The following is a 19,981-nucleotide window of genomic DNA, read 5'->3' on the forward strand; positions in this document are numbered from 1 at the left end:
CATCAGAGGTTGGTTTCTTAGGTGGCAAGCCCAGATCTGAGGGGAAGTGCAGGGGTCAGGGATCACAGGGAAAGGTTCTTCCCCCAGAGGGTATTTGGGCACTGACCAGGCTCCCCAGAGCACCAAGGCTGCCAGAGCTCCAGGAGGGTTTGGACAACGCTCTGAGGGACGGGGGGGATTGTTGGGGTGTCTGTGCAGGGCCAGGGGTTGGACTGGATGATCCTTGGGGGTCCCTTCCAGCTCAGGATATTCCTTGATTCCATTGCTCTGACCCATCTTTGTCCCAGGCTGGCGTTGGTGCTGCTGCTCAGCCTCACCCAGGCAGTGCAGGATGCTCCCCACCACCCAGCATTCCTGGGCCTTCTGGCAACCTGGACATTGCAAATGAAAAGCTGCCCTGATGATGGGCAGCTGTATAAGCTGAGAACTTGTGGTCCTTCTTCTCTTCATGGGTGTTTAGGTTGTTAAATCTTACCCCAGATATGGAGTCGGAACATCCCAAATCCTGGGAACTCCCTCCCTGCAGATTGAACTTCTGGTCAAGGGAGACTGAAAGGAGAAAACATGGACCTTGTGCTTAGAGATAGAGATTTCAAGGGAGAATGTGCAGTGAGACATCACTGTGTCTGCTCAGAAACAGTTTCTGTGAGTTATCCAGAGGTTTGCTGGGGGGGATTTGGAAAGGAGGGTTCTGCTCTCATCATAAAATCAGCTGGATTTTAGCTAAACTTTAGAGACAAAGGAACAATGTTCTGGGCTTTTTTTTTTTGGCTTTTTTTTTTGCCTTTTTTTTAATTATTTGTCTTGCCAAAACCTCACAGTTGGAGATGTTTTAAGCTGGAATTTCTGTAGTGCTGCTTCTGATCCCTCCAAGGAAATCTGCACAGTCATTTGTGCAATTGCACCTCTGGAATGTGTCAGAGATAAGAGAAGCTTGAGGTGCTTAAAGCATCTCCCCAAGTGTGTTAGCACTGGGGTTTCCCTGTGGGCATGTCCACCGGGAAGCAGGAGCTGCCATCAGCTCATTCCCTGGGATGGGGCTGTGTCCAGCGTCTCTGTCCCTGTGGGAATCTGATGCTCATCAGAGTCATTTCCCTGCCCTGGGCTGTGGTGCTGGCCAGGTTGCTGCAGCCTGTTTTGGTGACTGTATCACCTGGGTGTTGGTTCCTGCTCCCAAAATCAGCCCGTGGTCCCACAGCAGCTGGAGACCTCACACCTCCTGCTCCTGCTCCTCCCTGAGTTTGCGAGGGGCAGGTGGAGAATGGCCTTTAGACAAAATCCCAAATTTCACCTGTGGGGGGGGAGGGATGGAGAGAAAGGGAACGTTATAATTGTTCTGGCTGGACCTTCTACCTCACTGAAGTCAGCCGGCGTGGTTGGAAATGCTGCTGGTCCTGCTGAGCAGCGGAGGGGCAGCGGCCTGCGGGGTGAGGGAATGGGGAAGGGGCAGCGGCCTGTGGGGCGAGGGAATGGGGAAGGGGCAGCGGCCTGCGGGGTGAGGGAATGGGGAAGGGGCAGCGGCCTGTGGGGTGAGGGAATGGGGAAGTGAGGCCGGAGAGAGGCAGGAAGCGGAACAGAGGGCCCTGCTTTCATTTTCTGAGCCGGCTTAGGAAGGAAGGGGCCGAGGAAGGGGCCACAACCCAGCGGCATCACGAGACCCGCTCTGCTCTGGGACCATGAGCACGGCGGGGCTGCTCGGAGGGGGCTTGTTTTGGGGTGTAAATCTGCCCCCTGCGTGTTGGTGTGAGGAGCAGTCGGCAGCATCGGTGTGGTGGGGACAGTTAAAGCTCTTGGTGAGGCCAAAACAGAGCCTTGCCAGGCTCTATGCACAGTCCCTGCTGTGCTGGTGGTGTGAATCCCACCCAGGAGCCCTTTTAAAAGCCCTTAAGTAAAAAAAGAGAAATAACTCATACCACATGAGGCTCCTGGGGTCATCCAGCAGGTATTGTCCCCAAAACCAGGTGTGACAGGGGCTGTGTGACACCTCCCTGCCCTGGAGGAGCTGCCTGGCTGTGGGTGCACCCCCAGAGCCCCAGAAGGGCTGTGCTGAGGGGGGAGCACCCCGGAGACCTGGGTTAACAACACATCTCTGGATGTGCCATCCCTTCCTCCTGTGGACTAACCATTCCCTGTCTCTCTCCCTCTTCCATCCTTATCTCCTGTTTCCATGGCTGTGTCTGGGTTCTCCCAGACAGGACGTGCTGGGTGCAGCTGATGGTATCAGTCAGTGCTGGCACAGGGGCTGTCACAGGCTGTTGCTCTGCTGTGGGGGCTCTGCAAAGCCAGATTTCTGTAGAATTTGAAAGACACGGGGTTCCTAAACACTTATTCTTTCAATCTGATCTTACAAACCGTGGGTGGAGGAAGGAGGTAAATAATTAAAACCAGACTCACCCACTTTCCCTGGTTTTCCTGCGTTTGGCTCTCCTGCCTGGCAGGGCTTGCTGGGCTCATTAATTTGTGTGGACTGTGCTATCCAAAAATTGGACATGGGGTGGGTCCAAACCAGCCAGCCCAGTGCTGATGCCCCTCCTGCCCCTGGCAGAGCCACTGAGGAGAGACAGGGTACGATGGTCTCTGATGTGGAGGGGGACTGAGAGAGCCCTGTGCAGGGCAAGAGGCTGGATCCAACCCTGGGGGATCCGGGTGTGATGGGGGTGGTCTGGGCTCTGTGTGGAAGCTGGTGTGAGGTTACAGCTGAGCTGGGCTGGGCAGCTCACAGGGTAACACTGGGGTGCAATTTGGGTTTGCTCCCCAAAGACTCGGGGGTCCCATGAGGGGCAGGAGCTTCTGGTCTGATCTCACGGGGGAGAGGGGCATGAAGAGAGAATGTTTTAGGTCTGGGGGCTGCACCCCTGTCACCTCTGACCCTTGTGGCCTGCAGGACCCCTCTGAAAAGAGGAGTGGGCTGCCTTCTTCCCTTCCTTCCCTCCTTTCCCTCCCTTCCCTCACCACCTCAGTCATAACATTACTCGCAAACACCCAGGAATAATTCCTTGATCCTGCATGGACAGAGGCTCTTTCCACAGCAACTGGGGCAGCAAGAGGGGGCCTGACCACTCCTCCCACCTCCCCAGACACCCTGGGAACACAGGACAGGACACAGGGAAGGCTCGGAAACCTTGTATTACAAAAATAAAAGAGCGCCTGGCGCAGTGTGAGGCGGAGCCGCCGTGAGGCTCCTGCAGAACGTACCAGTGGAAGGCAAATATAAAAAAGACAGACACTGTTACACAGTCGCAGGGCAGCGTCCTGGGGGCTGAGCCACCCCAGCTGAACTGAGCTGATGTAAACCAAGGACCCTCGTTGTCCAGAGCCCCAGCAAGGCAGGATGGGGGTGGCAGGAGCTCTGCTGGGACTCACAAGCTGGTTAAGCCCCCAGATCATCTTCTCCACGGTGACAAGCCTAAAATGTATGAACAGGGTTGGGGGTCCCAGGGGGGTGGGGAGGGGTTGGCAAGTGCTTCTGGTCTGATCTCATGGGGGAGAGGGGCCTGAGGAGAGAGAGCTTCAGGTCTGGGGGCTGCACCCCGTCACTTCTGCCCTGTCCTTGTGACCCGCAGGACCCCTCTGAGCACCCTCAAAGTGGGGTGGGCTTTCCCCTTGCCTTGCCCTGCCCTGCCCTGCCCTGCTCTCCCGCAGGTCCTGCTTTACATCAGCTCAGTCAGTGCTGGCTCAGCCCTGCTGGGCTGCGGGGGGTGGGTGAGCTGGCCCCGCTCACGCCGACTTGGTGCCGCTCTCCACCTCCTTGTGCACCCACAGCTCCTTGTGCTGCTTGCGCCCGAAGCCCTCGTCGTAGTTGCCTTTACTCTTGAAGAGCTGCTGGAAGTGGGGCTTGCAGTAGAACTCCCCGTGGAGGGCGGCGTAGCTGCCCAGGCTGCGGAGGGAGGGCAGGGTTAGGTGGGCTCGGGGGTCTGGGGCTGGGGGACACCAGGATAGGGCAGGAAGGAGGAAGGAAGGTGCAGGAGGAGACCCTTAGACAGGGCAAACTGCTCCCTCCAGCCAGTGCAGGCTGTTGGGGGCTATGAGCAGGTCTGTAGAGGGGGAGGTCTCCAGGGAGCTCAGCCTTGGCTCTGGGCGCTCTGGGAGGAGGCTCCGGCTCAGCTCCGTGTCACCCTGGGGCTGCTCTCGAGGGGAAGCATCTCTCCTTCCATGCCAGGTGGGATTTAGCTGAGACTTGGGAGCAGGTGGGCAGATAAAGGTTTCTTTGCTGCCATGAGTGGGCTGGGGGGTCTTTGGGCACCGCCCAAGCGAGGGGCTGTGATGGGTGAGGGGGTGGGTGCAGTGTTGGGAAGGGTTTCCCCCACCCAGGCCCGGCAGAGCCGTGGTGACACCTGTCCCAGCACAGGCCCCAGCCCGGCTCACCTGAGCTTGGTGTGGCAGTGCTTGCAGCAGAAGCAGGAGTTGTGGAAGACGAACTTGTCGGCCACCAGCCGCTCCATGGGGTACACGGTTTTCTGGCAGGCAGTGCACATCTCCTTCACCTGAGCCTTCAGGCTGAACGACTGGGCAAGGGGACACCAAAGGGAGACACGGGATGAGGAAGGAGCGTGGGATTCCCCGTGCCTGGCTCCCATCACAGCCCTCTTCCCTGGTATTTGTGCTGCCACTCACTGGAGCCTTGGTGAGCGTGAACAGCCTCACCTCCCCCCTCCCTGGGCCACCCCACTGATGCTGGGCTGGAGTGGTGCTTGGGCCTGGGGTGTTTGGTCCTTCTCCCCTCGCCATGAATCAGTAGGATGAGGCACTGACACAGAGAAGCTGTGGCTGCCCCATCCCTGGAAGTGTCCAAGGCCAGCTTGGACGGGGCTTGGAGCAACCAGGGATAGTGGAAGGTGCTTTTCCCATGGCAGGGGATGGAACTGGATGATCTTTAAGGTCCCTTCCAACCCAAACCACTCGATATGACGTGGTAAATCCCAGGTACCTTGGAGCGCTGCACTGTGCTGCCTCCTGAGCTGCTCTTTGCCTCCTGAAAAGGGAAGGAGAAAAGAAACCAAAATGAGAGCTTGGCCTGACATTGAGCTGTGCTTGAGGAGGAGGGGAGGACTGGCACAGGCAGCTGCTCTGCAGGACCCCGAGGCACACCAGCCCCTGTCACAGCGTGGTGACCGTCCCTGAACTCACTTGCCCAGAGGCCACGACATCTGTCAGGTCCTGGCGTGTGTTACTGCCTGTGCTGTGGTGCTTTTCCCAAAGAGAGAAGGAAGGGAGGGAAATGGAGAAAGAAGGGAAAACATGGACATTTTGCAGAGAAGGAGTGGAGCACCAGGCAGCTGTGGAACTTCCAGGGGCAGAGCAGCCCTTATCCAGCAAGATCACGGCACAGCTCTGTATTTTCCATGGCCAGGTACAGCAGAGCTGTTTTGTGGTGGCAGCAGCACCCACACATGGAGCCAGGAGATGTCACAGCATGGGCATTGCAGGGTAAGAACTGTCCCCTGCTGAGCAGCTCTCACCAGCTGCAGGCACTGATCCCTGTCCTGGGCCACCCAGTGCCACCACCGTGCACATCCTGGGACTCACATCATCCCTCAGGAATAACAACAGCACAGCTGCCACATCCCTGGGGACAGCAAGGGCCTGTAGCAGGCAGAGAAGGGGAAAGGATTTGCTGAGCTGCTGCAGACAAGCCCTTGGTAAAGCCCCTCTGTGACCTGCTCTGGCAAATCCTCACCTGTGGCTGATGCACCTACCAACAGCAGCTCTGCTCCCAAGTGCTGCTCCTGCTCCTTCCAGCCAACACCTACCCCCGGGCTGCAGGGGGATGATTAACTCCTCTTGCTGGGGGTGCCCAGGGCTCCAGCAGTGCTGCCATATGGCCTTGCCTGGGCTCAGGGGATGGTGCCCTGCCTGTTCCCCCAGGAGCCCCTCGCTCTCCTGGAGCTTCCCTGCCCTGTTCCCAGCCCCTCACGCTGCTGCTGCTGCTGTGCAGGAAATGCCCCCGAGGCCCTGCAGGCTCAGGGGGGTGTGGGGAGGGCAGAGGGGCAGCGGGTGAGGGCAGAACTGAGGATGTGCTCCATGGGGTCTGCAGCTTGTGGGGAGCAGATGCTGCTCCAGCACCAGGGCAGAGAGACCCAAACGCTGAGGTGCCCTGGGATTTCAGGGCAGGGTCTTGGTAAACACTCCTTCATCTGCAGCTGCAACAGCTCCTCTCTTCCCAAATTCCCCCCACTCCCCTCCTCACCCTCCCCACGCCCACTGCACAGGTCCCGACAGCCCCCTGGGAGTGTTTCACCCGCCTTTGCACTCATGGAAATTCTCCCTCCTTCCTTCAAACTGTCAGGATCAAAGGGGCCATCACACTTCAGCAGGTCACCCTCAGGGCTGGCTCACCCTCTGCACTGCTTGTTCCCAGGGTCGGGGCACTGTGACCCCAGGATGTCACCCCAGGACACCTCCCCGCTGTCCTTGTCCTTCCCCTCGCTGCTCCTTGGCTCTGCCTGGCCAGTGCTGCCCCTCTCTGCCCCCAGGCTGATCCCCCCCACACACACACCCTGTTCCTCCCTCTCTGCCCTTCCCCATCGTTCCTCCTTTGTATTTTTGGAAACAGTTTGTCTGAGAGACGCACAGGAAACTCTCCCCTGGCTGAGCTGCCTCCTCAGACGTTTCCCAGCTGCTCTCCCTGACTCAGGTCAGGGACGTGATTTTCCTCTCCCTCCCACGAGGCTGGAAGCAGGAGCCAAAGTCAACAGTGGGACACGGGCAGCGGGGAGGCTCCGGCCGTGTAAAACCAGTTGCATCCCCTGGCAGTGGCAGAACAACCGCGGGTGCTCCCCCGGGGTCAGGATTTAATGCGCTGTTTCCAGGCTCAGCTGAGCCAGAGCTGAGGAAAACGCTGCCTCTCTGGAGCTGGGATACATCCGTTCCCAAGGCTGCAGCAATCCACCGCGGCTCGTCACTTCTCGGCAGCCTCCTGGCTCGGGGCAGGCTCTCCATCTATCCCGTATCTGATCTATCTCCCCTCGGGGAAGGGCCGTATCCTGTCCCAGCAGGAGATGTTCTTGAGCCTTTATGTTTTTCCACCTCCGATCACTCCGGTCCTAAGCAGCTCGAAGGCTCTCAATTGTGATCACGGAAAGCCATGGAAACACAAACAAACAGAGGCAACTGGAGATGAGAGCGGGGTGAGAGCTCTGGATGGACCCGAGCCTGGGCGCCGGCGCTCGGAGTGCTCAGCAAACAGCACCTTCTGCTGGAACATTCCTGTCCCCAGCTCTGCTGTTTGAGCAGCAGTGACTGTGCCTTTGATCACCCTGAGATGTCAGGCCTTCTGTACACAACCCTCCCTCCCTGAGAACCAAAACCGGGGTGCAATTCCCACACAAACTGCGGGATCTACGTACATGGGTTGGGGGTGGGCTGGCGGCTCCCGTGGCCTGGAACATGGTTCCTTCCCCTCCTCCGTCTGATTAGTCCTGAGCTTGAAGTCTGTGGGTCGATGTTCCCTGGGTAAGACAGCCTTTTTGCAACACCTGGAAGGAAATGTCAACAGCAGCGGGGTTGGTTTCATCACCCCAAACCCAGCAGCTCTGCAGGAGGTGGTGTGTGCTCGGCTCTCTCAGAGCAGCCTCGTTGGTCCGGGAGATTCCTGAGGGAGCCAAGAGGTTCAGGCACACCAGGCTGGACCAACAGACAGGAGATGCAGGTCTGGAACACTGTGATAGGGAGCTGGAGAGTCTGGGACTCTGAGCACCCTGGTCTGGTGTCCCTGCCCATGGCAGGAGGGTGGAACGAGATGAGCTTTAAGGTTCCTTCCAACCCAAACCAGCCTGGGATTCTGTGATCTGGGGCACTGAGCTCAGTAGCTCCAGTCCTCTAATCCCATACAAAGATAATCCCATACAAAGATCCTGGGCTGGGATGGGAGAGGACTGCTGGGAACATGAGCAGAAGGTGATGTGATGGCTTGTGCTCCAAACCCACACGTGGAGGCAGCTGCCAGGCAATGTCCAAGCCAAGGGAGCAAAACCAATGCCCCGTGTTTCACTGATGCAGCCACTAAAGGACTGGTGTTGCTGGAGGAAGGACTGTGATTTTAGTCTAATTTTAGCCCAGAAAAGTCTCTCTGATCACAGCTCAGCAGAGCGAGTGATGGGGATTTTGTCTTCTCTGGGGAGCCCACGTCACCTTCAGGCTGAGCCCTGTGAGCTGTGGCCTCGTGTGATGAGCTGAGTGCCCGGGAGGATGGGGCTGACAGGGACCAGCACAGGAAAAAAACCACCAGCACTGCAAATCAACCCCTTTTGGTAAAAAATAGCTGAAAAGGCACTGAGAGCTCCTCAGGGGTTTTTCCCCACCACACTTTACCTTCAAAACACCAGTGAAAGATCAGCCCTGGTTTGCATACACGGCACTGAACTGAGGGGTTGAGCGAAGGGAGGAGCAGAGCAGGGAGGAGGAGGGTGAAGGGGCAGCTCTGCAACGATGGGGATGAGCTGGGGGATGGAAAACCACCACCACCCCTCCTGCCTGAGGCTGCTCTCATCTCCTGCTGAACCCCCTTGGCCTCATTCTGTCACCTCAAAAACTTTCCTGCTGCCCAAGGGCTGGGATAGACCCTGAGAGAGCCCCGAGGGCAGAGACATGCCAGGGTGGAGGGCTGGGGGCAGGGGGTGTCTCCTCAATGCCCACCTCACTGGGACATTTGCAGACATGCCCTGGGTTCTGGGGGCTCTTTGGCTGCCAAACAGCTGACACCAGGCTCGTGTTACAGCCAGCAAAGCACCCAGAACTCGTGGCTGCTTTTGGAGTTGAGAGACCTGCCCCAGGTCCTGGGGGTGCACAGCCCTCATCACAAACACTTCTCAGCCCCATCTGAGGCACGGCTCTGTTTTACCCAGATCATTTCCCGTCCCTCTGTGGTTTGCTTGTTATTTCCTGCCCTCCCAGCTCGCTCACAGGCAGCTGCTGCCGAACCCAGAGTCTGCTGGGGCCAGTGCCCAAACCCACAGCCCCTCTCTGCCCCCATTCCCTGGGACAGGACCTTCCCTTCATGACCCCGGGGTCTGTCAGGTGCCTGCAGCCCAGCTCAGGCCAGAGGGAACCTGAGGAACCCAGAGAACCTGCTGTCCCCACCTCATACACGCCTCTGGCACAGATGCACAACCCTCCCCCTTCCCACCTGCCTTTCACCTTCACCCCAAACTTTGGCACAAATGTTTGTCCTCCCCCTGCTTCCCTTCCTCCTCCCTCGCAGCTCATCTTCCTCCCCTACCCCAGCCACCTCCTGCCCCTCAGTTTTCCCAGTCCTTTCATCATCCCCCTCTTGCCCTTCCCCACAACCTGGGCCAGTGGAAGGTGTCCCTGCCCACGGCAGGGGGTTGGAACGAGATGAGCTTTGAGGTCCCTTCCAACCCAAACCACTCTGTGATTCTGTGATAAGCACACGGTTTCTTTCACCTACTATTTGTTTCTTTGCTTCTCATTCCCCCAAACCCTGTCCCCTTCAATTCCTCCCCACTTAGCCTGCCCCATGGCTTGATGTTCTCCATCCAGCCCCGTCCTCCATCCTCTCCACACCCCTCTGCCCTCCACGCACGTGCCCTCTCGTGCCCTCCACTCACATACCCTCTCGTGCCCACGCTCTCCCCGCCGCTGTCTCTCAGCTCAGGGTGCAGAGAGTCCCTTCAGGCAGAGGAGCAGGAGTTACTAAACCTCCTTCCTGCCGAAGGGCAGGAGGCAAGAGCAGAAATCTCGAAGGGGAAGGGTGTGCTGAAGCGATAAGGGAACCAGAACAAGTGAGACACTGCAGGAGGGTTTCTAGGAGGCTCTCAACTGCTCTCATCGTGCTTCCAAGGAGTGCAGGATGGGATTTGAGCCCAAGGCAGCCAACACCAGCCTGATGAGTGGAAGAATGCTGTGGCACAGGCTTTGCTTAAAGACACGCTGCCACTCTGACATTGCAAAGCCCTCACAGTGGCTCGGGCAGCCCTCGGGGCTGTGCTGTGAGGAGCACAGAGGGCACCTCTGACAAAGCCAGAAAGCCAAGGCCAAGGCTCCAGGGTGGAGGTCAGCACCATGACTAGACCTGCCTGTTCCAAACCTCTGTTCCCTAAAGCCCTTGGCCACTTATGGAGCCTGGGAAGAGCAGGAGTGAGGACTGTGCCCTCCTGGAAACGCCACCAGCTTCAGGTATTTGGCTCAGGACAAGGTGAGAACACCTTTGCCTTCCAGCCTCTGTTCTTCCTGCCCCTCCTGGGAGCGACTGACGGCTGGTGTGGACTATAAAACATCTTTCCAGGGGACTTGGGCTCATGCCATCTACCCGGGGTGATGGAGCAGCTCCTGCTGGGAACACTGATGGCCACAGCACGGCAGACCCAGGGAGGTGGATCTCGGTGTGGCACCACAGCCAGTGGGATGCACTTGGTGCCTGACCTGCCACTTCTGCTGCCCAGGTCACCACCAGCTGGTCCTGCTCTGGGGGCTTTTTGGGTGATCTCAGCGAGCTGGTGTTTGAGTCAGGACCTCAGGGTTGGAATTTGTCCATCATCCAGAGGGGACATGTGCCTGCTGCCGTGTGGAGCAGCTGGAGCAGTGCTCGGCTGCCTTTTAGCTCCAAGCAGGAACAGTTTGGAGGGAGGAAGGCAACATTCCTCCCAGAAGCTGCTCGATCACAGAGCTGTTCCCTAACAGCCCCCTCTCCATGCCCTCTCACCCTCCTGCCCGACCCTGGGGCAGATGCAGGGAGAGGGAACATCTGGGGTGGCCCCTCAAGGGAACTCCCCGATCACAACGTGCCTAAAAAGGATCACGTTTCCCACAGCCAGGACGGGTGCAGGGAGTCTTTCCCTCCTTCTCCTCCCCAGTGGGGTCATCCTGGCTGCCCCCACTGCTGATCCAGCTGCCCCATCGCCCTCCCAGCAGCTCCCAGTGGGCCCCAGCCCCGCGCTGGCCGTGGCTCTCCGGGAGCCGCGGAGTTTCCGGCCCAGGGAAGCAGCAGCGTGACTGCGGAGGGCCAGAGGCCCCTCTCTGCCATCTGGTTCCCATTACAGCCCTGGGAAGGGCGTGTTTCCTGCAGGGATCACTCCCCCACGGCAGGGGCTTTCCCAAAGGCAAAGCACAGCGTGGGGGATCCGGGCCCCTTCCTCCTCCATCCCCCGAGGACATGGAGTGTCCCCAACAGCACAGTGAGGGAAGGGCAGGGGCTCGACACCTTGGAGGGGTTGTCAGGGCTTTCCCCCAGGAAACACGGGCTGTTTTGGGATGGATGTGGGGCTGGATGTGCCCCAGATCATGTGCAGGATTAGTGAAACCCACGCACACAGCACAGCACTGACCCTGCAGCTCCACGGCCAGCCCAGCCCATGGTCCCTCTCAGCAGGACAGTGAGAGCAGGAGGTGAAGAGGAGGTGGAAAAGTCTGTCCCCAGAGCCTGGGAATCACCCAGCTCACTGCCCATCTGCAGCCTTGGGGGTCTTATGGTTGACCCACACCATGAAACAAAGTGTGCAAAGAGCCAGCATCAAAGAGGAGAGTGCCAGAACCAGGCACAGCGGTGCCAGGGAAGGGGCACAGTGGGATGATGGAGCCAGCCAGGGCTCCAGCTTCAGCCGTGGAAGCCCTTCATTCAGCTGCAGGTCTTGGCTCTTGCATGGCTTTGAGCCAACCACTTGACCTCACCAGTATTCAGGACCAGGGCAGGTCCCTGCTGGGTTGGCACAGGGTGGAGGACCCCAGGGAGGAGCATTTGGACATTCTGGGATTGCCACTACCCTGCTCATCCCATCTCTGGGGGGGTGGGCCCATCCCTGCACCCCAGGGCCCAGCGCTCCCTTCCACCATCCCGCTCCTCTAATCCCCTTTCCAGCCACGTCCTGTGCCAGGGCTGCCTCTTGAAAGGCTGCCAGTGGGCAGGAAATCTGCAGCCGAAATGCTGAGGGATGCTGACAAGGAATAGTTGTGGGGAGGAACAGGGCTGCCTTTGTCAGGGCAACAATGGGGGACCCGCACGGGCGAGGGGGGAGCCCGAGGGAAGCCCCTGCCCACCCGCTCCCCTCTCCCACCTTCACCCCTGCCCTGGCTGCTCTCCCCTGAGGAGGAGCTGGAAGGACCAGGGCCAGGGGGACTGGGCTGGTCCCCTGCCCCTGCCTCCCAGCGAGGGGGCAGATGTGCCAGGAGGATGCTGCAGGGATTCACTGGCTTTCCAGAAGCAGAAACTGAGGCACTGAGCAGTTCCTTCCTGGGATCATGGCCATGTTTAATGGCATCCATTAAAAATCACGGTCTGAAGGGAGTGTCTGCTCCCTGGGAGCTCCTGTCTCTCTAGGAGCTCAGATAAAGCAGAGAAACACTGCTGGGGGGTGGATGAGAAGAGCCTTTTCCAGGCAGAGACAAATCCTCAGTAGTGCCAGGATGAAAACTGCAGGTTGAGAGGTTCAGGCTGGACATGAGGCAGAAGTGCTTCCCTGAGAGAAACCTTGGGAGCTCTGCAGAGTGGCACTAATGAGGTGCAACATAGACCTGGTACACACAAGCACAGTAGGCAAACAGCAGTTCATGCTCCTTCCCTTCCCCTTTTCAGCTTTTCCATTATCTCTTCCATAAACCACCTGTAAAACTTCACCTCCTGGTTTCCTACATAAATGCACATCCATTTACCATTATACATTATGCCTCCAGTTCTTCTTCCACCATATATTTGCCTCTCAGTGGATTTGTGACGATAAATCACATTCCTTATCAGGTTTTTGGTTTTTTTTTAGCAGGAGAAGCCAATCCCTTTTAACCTGTTCTCTGTCCCCACTCTGGTGGCCTGACACCAGCAGGTGAGCTGACCTGGCTTCTCCACACTGTGGGAGATCTCAGACCTCAGAATTCTGGTACAAAACTCCCCTGAAAACATCTGGCCTGATGTGTCCTTACACTGTGGAAGGATCCAGGTGTCCTCCTTCCACTTGGCTCTCTTTTCCCTGTCCTCTCTCCACCTAAAATAATCATTTCCTTGGGGCACTGTATCACGAGGCCCTGTTGTTTCACAAGTCATTTATCATATCCAAGGAAGACACTGAGCCAACGTGACATGATCTGTGTAAAAACCACCCAGCACTTCATTCTGCTTCCCAACAGCATGTCTTTGGTTACTCTTCCAGGACCTGTTCTAGAAACCAACCTTTCCTTGTACTCCAATTAATGGATCTGTAATTGCCTGTAATTTCCTCTCTCCTCAAACACAACCCACCAATGTTACGTTGGCTGATTTCCCCTCCTGGAATATCACCTGTTATCCACCAGACTTTGGACTGGCATTTCCTGTGGTGGAGTCCCCATCCCTGGAGGGATTTAAAGCCCTGGGGATGTGGCACCTGGGGATGTGGGTTAGTGCTGGGGGAATGGTTGGACTCGGTGATCTTGGAGGGCTTTTCCAACCTTGATTTTGGGGGTGAGCCCATCTCTTGAACCCTGAGAGATCCCCCCCCAAGAGTTTTTGCTGTTTCACCACCTGCAGATGCAGCAAGAGGAAGAGTGAGGCCTCTTCCAGGCACCCCAAAACACAGTACAGCCCCTTTCCACAGCCCCTGCCTCCACACAACCCCTACAAGAGCTGCTCTTTGCTGCCCAAATGCAGACTGTGTAATTAAAAAAGCCACCAAAATCATATTTATAGTTAAATCTCTCCACAGATCATTCTTTGTGAGCTGCCCTATTTCCAGCCTTCACCTCCATCCTCCCTTTTAGGATCCAATACACCACACAGCCCAGTGTAGGATCTGGTGCTCTGAAATTCATGGCACACATGCTGGGAAAGCAGTCCCTGGAGAGGCACATCAGAGGGTGCTGAGGCACCTTGTGTCTGAAAACCCTGAGCTGGCCATATGGAGAGGGTTATGGGCACACCAGAGGAGTGAGAAATACATCTAAAGTGTGCTTAACATTGATATTGCAATAATCCCTTCACCCAGATTTAATGTTTTCCATCTCAGAGCTTTGGCTAACAGCGAGGTAAGCACAGCAACCCCCCCAGATGGCTCATAAAAATGACTTAACTGGGAAGGAAAAGGCAGAAGGCACCTCTGGGGGGGACATGGCAGCTGCCTGGCAATGGCCAACAACCCTGCAAGGGCTGAGGGTGAGAGAAAAGGAAAATAAAAACTCCACCACCATGCAGGACCGGGGGGGGGCGGGTGTTGAAGCCTCACAGAATTGGCCAACCAAAGGAAACCAGAAGAGGAACTCCCTTCCCTAATGAGAAGTCTCGTGGGATTTTTTGTCGACCAAAAAAGGTCAGGAACCCAGTTTTGAGCTGCAAAAAAAAAAAATGAAGATGCATCCAGTCACTTTGCAAAGCCCACAAGGTTGGTTCTGACAGGCCCTCACTTCGGAACTGGGAATTCGCTTCTCCCATTTAAAAAAGGACACGAGCACTGGGGCTGTTTCAGACTAAGCTTGGTCGGTTGCTCTGCAATTATTTTGTAATCTCTGTTAATAATTCTGCAGATGTGCTACTCCTGGCCTTAAATACACGACAGCTCAGCTGAGGCACCAGATGTCTTCCCTGCGAGAGCCCTCACACGACGCCTTCGGTGGACAAAGCACCATTTTCAAGGCTGAATTATCACGTTTTTTCGAAACCAATGGTCGCCCCATGAACAAAAACCAGCAGAAAATTGATCATAAATGTGATCTACAAGGTAGCTTAGCTGGTTTCAAGTGATCCAAGGGGATTAGACAGATCAGACTGGCTCAAAACACAGTAGTTACAGCACCAAACCGGGACTTGGGAGAGCTGGGCTTGATTCCCAACTCTGCTGCTAATTTTTTGGGTGGCAGTGGACAATTAATTTCATTTTTTCTGTTCCCTTTTCTCCCCTCCCCGACGAAAACAGAGCTGCTCTCCTTTGTGAAGCCCTGGGAGATCCCTGGCTGTTAAGGGTTATGTCAGAGCTCGGGGCATTTGTGTTGTTATTAAATCTCACAGTCATGCAACAGCCTCCCCAGGGAAGTGATGAAAGACCTGTCGCTGGAAAGGTTTGAATCCAGGCTGGATGAGGCGGTAGGAGACACACCATCGGGAATTAGCAGGCATTAACGAAGGGGGGACAAGGGAGTCGGGATCTAACAGGTTTTTCTTCCATCTCTGCTCTTTCTGATCAGCTTAATAAAATGGATCTGTCCAGCCCCCCTCCGGCATGTGCTGCAGCACACAACAAAGAGGGAATTACAGCCCGAACGGGGACGGGGAGCCCCGAAATTTGCACCCCCAGACACCCCTTGCAGCGGATCCAGCCAGCACAGGCCTCTGCTCGATCCGGAGGGGACCAGCCCCTCGCCCCCCGGCTCACACCGGGCACGGGGGGCTCGCCCCCCCTCCCACAGCATCGCCCCCCAACAGGCCCCCGGAGCTCCGGCAGCACCTCTTTGCCCCCACCTGACCCCGGCCCAGAACAGCCCCCCTTGAGACCCCCCCACCAAACCTGCCTCCCGCGACCCCCTCGGCCGAGTCTCCTCCCAGAGCGGAAAGTTCCCGGAGCGCCCGGATGGTTCCTCCTCCTCCCGGGGGGCTGCCCGGGGCCGGGGGGGAATGAACCCCCATCTCCCGGGTGGCTCCAGCGGTGCCGCTTCCCGGGGTTCCCTCCTGCCTTTGCATCCCTCCCTCCTCTCCATCCCTTTCTCCCCGGCCGCCCGCCGATGGCTCTTATCCCTGCCCACCCCCGAGCCCCCCGCGGTGGGCAGCGATGCCGGGGATGGGCGAACCCCCCATTTCCCATTTCCAGGGACCATCATTGTCTCCCGCCGGCTCTCCCGCCGCCTCCCCATCGCGTTGTTCTCCCGGAGCCCGGGCTCACCGTACGCCTGGGGGATGCCAAGCGGGGGGCTCAGGGGGGTCGGGGGGGTCCGTGCCGGTGCCGGGGGGCTCTGGCCGCCCCTCTCCCGCCGCAGGGGCCGGGGCTGTGGGAGCGGGAGCCGCTTCCTGCGCGCTCCCACCGCCGCCTCGCAGCCCTTTTTATCGCGGGGCCGCGGCAGCGATTGGCTCCCGGCGCCGAACCGTCTCCCAGCCACTCGCTCCTTTGTGTGCAGCCAACCTCTAACCCCAAACCTTCCCCAGCCCCTCTCCTCACGGCTCCCTCTCCCCGGACCCCCGCGGCCCCTCCCCGGCTCAGCGCTGCCGACCCCCCGAGCGTCTCTTTCCGCTTTCTGGCAGCGTGGGTGTAATTACCCCCCCCCGCCGTAATTAGCTTTTCCATCCTCTCCCCCTCCCTCCAGATTGGCTTCGCTCCAGACTTTGGACGCGGCCTTGGGCTCACCCACCCACTCATGGAAGGTTTCCCGCGAGCATCCCAAAGGATCCGTCCCTCCGGGGTCTGTGAAAGCCGAATTCTCCCCACCCTGCAACACACACCCCCCCCTCAACAAACTGTTTGCAGAGGAAGAATCTTATCAGGCAGCTGCAGAAAAGGGGAATCCCATTGCTCCCCACTTCTCACCTCCCAGGGGAGCAGAGCTGAGCAGTGATGGTTCAGAAATCCGGGTTTTATTCCATGGACAGCTGGCGTGGAGCGTGGGAGCGGGGCCGTGTAAGGTGGGCGGCGGATCTGCCAGGGCAGGGTCTCATGGGGCGAGCAAAAGCACTGCCTGGACCACGAAGGCAGCTTCCCCTGGGGTTTGGAGGGCTGGGATTTCCCCAGGAACAAGGCAAAACATCAGGAATAAATAGGTTAAATATTAATAGTTAAAACCTGGAGGGAACTCGGGGGTGGTTTCACGGCGGCCAAGGAAGCCGGGATGGACCTGAGCCAGCAGAGAGGCAGCAGGAACCTGTAGCTGTGAGGGCTTCACCTTAACCTCCCAAACCCATTCAGAGGGGGATCCATGAAGGAAAATAGGCAGTGGAGAGGTGGGAATAGCTTTGATAATGATGATGCAGGAGCAAATATTCTTGTTTGGCTCCCGAACACAGCGTGGAAAGAGCCAAACGCCGGCTGGAGGTGGCCCAAAGTCTGAGCCCAGAGGCAGAGCCAGGTGCTTTGTGTGCAGTTTGCCTGTAACTCCCTGTACAAAAAAACACAATCAAGGATTTTATGGAAGTGTTTACAGGACAAGGAGACAGCAGCGATATGATTTACCACGTCTGCCACTCCGCATTGCCCAAATAGCATCTGTGCTGAAGAGGCTCCCTGTCACCGAGAGCAAATAAAGGAGGGATTGCACTCCATGGTAAAATCAGCTGCTGCCGAGCAGATCCCGGCCCAGATGGTCACACAGAGCAGGCACTGGAGACCAGAGGGCTGCAAAATGGGGTCTGTCGGGACGTGGGGAGGAGAAAAGTGTCCAGGGGGTCTCTTTTTTCCCAAAACGAGGGTGGGTGTGTGGGAAGGGAACAAGCACAACACCCACGGGCTGCCCGAGCTCTGGGCACGGACACGGGCAAAGGATCCCATCTCCAGGCCGGGTGAGACTCCCTGAGCCTCGGGAGGGGGTCTGAGGGAGGACAGGGCTGGGGACTCATCCTGGCACCTGCTGAGGGGGTGCCGAGCTGGGGCCTGAGCCCACGGCCCGGGGGGCTCCCCAGCACCAGGACCCTTGTGTGGAGAGAGTCGCTGCAGGGGCACACGTGTGCTCACACACACACACGTGCCACGGCCACACAGCTGTGCACACACCACACACACACATCCCACATGCACACACTGGGGTGCTCATGCCCTCTCACACATGTTCACACACACATGTTCACACACACACGCCCACATGCACACACTGGGGTGCTCGTGCCCTCTCACACATGTTCACACATGTGCACACACCCCAGCAGACATACACATGTACACGTGCACACGCATGCCCACGCTGGCAGGCTCATGCCCTCTCACACACGTGCACACACATGCCCATGACCAGACATCTTGCACGTGCACACACAAACACACACACACACACGCACACATGCCCACGCTGGCAGGCTCATGTGTCTCACACACGTGCACACGCATGCAGTGCACAGCCATAGCCACACATGCATGTGCTGGCACACACACACCTGTGCACACTAATGCACACACAAGCACACACACACATATGCACAGGCTGGCGTGCTCATGCCCTCTCACATGTGCACACACACATGCACATGTGCTCACATGCACACACTGCCACGCTCGTGCCCTCTCACACCTGTGTCCACATGCACACACATGTCCCTGCCCACACACCTGTGTACACTAGTGCACAAATGCACACACGTGCACGTGCTGGAATGCATGCATGTGCACACGTGTGTACATTTGTGTGCACTCTCACACACATGCACACGCACACCCACGTGCACATGCTGGCAGGCTCCTGCACACTCTCACACACATGCACACACACACAAACATGCACACGCTGGCAGGCTCCTGCACACTCACACATGTGCACACACACATGCACACCCATGCCCATGGACACACATGTATGCACACACACACACGTACACCTGTACTTATGTACACACACACACATACACAAACACGTGCAAACACACGTGTACACACATATGTGCACACACACACACTCAGGTGTACACACACATGTACATATGTACATACACACACGTACACACACACATGCACAAACAAGTACATATGTACTCACACACGGACATATGTGTACACACACATGTACACACACATGTATACACACATGTACATATGTACACACACACATACACACAGATACATACACATGTACACACACATACACACACACACAGACACACACACACATGTACACACACATATACATATGTACACACATCTACACACACATATACACGCGTACATACACATGTACACACATACACACACGTTCACACACACATGTATATACACATGAACACGCACATACACATACACACAGATACACACACACATGTACATACACACACACATACACACACATGTACATACACGTGTACACACACATACACACACACACGTGCACACTCACACCCCCGCGGGGCACAGGGCCATGCCGGGGTACACCCCCTGTGCAGCCCCGCGGTCCGGGGTCCCTCCCGTGCCCACCCGGGGGGTCCGGGGGGCGCTGGGACCCAGCGGCGTCCCCGTTGCCATGGAAACCCGCCGGGCCCGCGGGGAAACGCGGAAACCGCCCCCGCTGTCGGGCTCAGAGGCCGCGGGAAGGAGCAGGGGGGGGAAAAGAGTGCAAGGAGGGAGCGGGATCGGGGATTGGGGTCGGGGAGCGGCCCAGGGACCCCCGGGGACCCCCAGCCCAGCCTGGCGCAGCCCGGGGCGCTCAGCCCTCCAGGCCCGCAGGGGGCGCTGCCCGCGCCGGCCGCCCCCGTGCCGCTCTATCCCCCGCCCCGCAGTGTCGGCGGCACAAGATGGCGGAGGAGAGCGGCGTCTGCAGCTTCTTGTTCAAGAAGCGGGGCCGGGCCGCGGGCAGGGGCCGGCGGAAACGGCCCAGCAGCGACCAGGAGCAGGGTGAGGGCTTGGGGCACCCCGGGGGCGCGGGAAGCCGGGCCGCGCAGGGTCGGTGCGCTGTGGAGGCGAGGCAGGGCCTGGTGCCGCCCCCAGCGCTGCCCACACGGAGGGGCCCGGCCGCCCTCCTCAGCCTGTGTCCGTGTGGTACAGGGCGGGAAGGACCCCTGGAGCTGTGCTAGGGGAGGGTCAGGCTGGATCTCAGGAAAAGGTTCTTCCGCCAGAGAGTGGTTGGCACTGNTCATGTGTCTCACACACATGCACACGCATGCAGTGCACAGCCATAGCCACACATGCATGTGCTGGCACACACACACCTGTGCACACTAATGCACACACAAGCACACACACACATATGCACAGGCTGGCGTGCTCGTGCCCTCTCACATGCGCACACACACATGCACATGTGCTCACATGCACACACTGCCACGCTCGTGCCCTCTCACACCTGTGTCCACATGCACACACATGTCCCTGCCCACACACCTGTGCACACTAGTGCACAAATGCACACACGTGCACGTGCTGGAATGCATGCATGTGCACACGTGTGTACA

General features: G+C 57.8%; 1 protein-coding gene across 6 annotated transcripts; it reads right to left on the minus strand.

Annotated features, from left to right (window-relative positions):
- Positions 1 to 3,108: 3,108 nt before the first annotated feature.
- Positions 3,109 to 16,509, minus strand: LIMD2 (LIM domain containing 2). Of its 6 annotated transcripts, none has more exons than XM_017833293.1 (5): positions 16,428 to 16,509; positions 7,347 to 7,475; positions 4,928 to 4,972; positions 4,366 to 4,505; positions 3,109 to 3,877 (listed from the first exon to the last, which is right to left on the minus strand). In XM_017833293.1, exons 2-5 carry the CDS (start codon positions 7,386 to 7,388, stop codon positions 3,718 to 3,720), a joined length of 387 nt encoding a protein of 128 aa, XP_017688782.1. In that variant the 5' UTR covers positions 7,389 to 7,475; positions 16,428 to 16,509; the 3' UTR covers positions 3,109 to 3,717. The 6 variants fall into 6 exon arrangements, with proteins under 6 accessions (XP_017688782.1, XP_017688779.1, XP_017688780.1 ...); XM_017833290.1 differs by lacking the exon at positions 16,428 to 16,509 and adding an exon at positions 16,252 to 16,360; XM_017833291.1 differs by lacking the exon at positions 16,428 to 16,509 and adding an exon at positions 15,794 to 16,049.
- Between the last annotated feature and the right edge of the window lie 3,472 nt (positions 16,510 to 19,981).

This window comes from Lepidothrix coronata, unplaced genomic scaffold, assembly GCF_001604755.1.
Source record: "Lepidothrix coronata isolate B3197 unplaced genomic scaffold, Lepidothrix_coronata-1.0 Scaffold213, whole genome shotgun sequence".
Classification (NCBI taxonomy): domain Eukaryota; kingdom Metazoa; phylum Chordata; class Aves; order Passeriformes; family Pipridae; genus Lepidothrix; species Lepidothrix coronata.

Excerpts from the sequence above, each read along its gene's own strand:
- LIMD2 (XM_017833293.1), bottom strand. The coding sequence starts at position 7,388 with ATGTTCCAGGCCACGGGAGCCGCCAGCCCACCCCCAACCCAT. Across the intron at positions 4,506-4,927 it reads GCACAGTGCAGCGCTCCAAG|TCGTTCAGCCTGAAGGCTCA; the intron begins GTACCTGGGATT and ends CCCCTTGCCCAG. Across the intron at positions 3,878-4,365 it reads CACTGCCACACCAAGCTCAG|CCTGGGCAGCTACGCCGCCC; the intron begins GTGAGCCGGGCT and ends CTCCCTCCGCAG.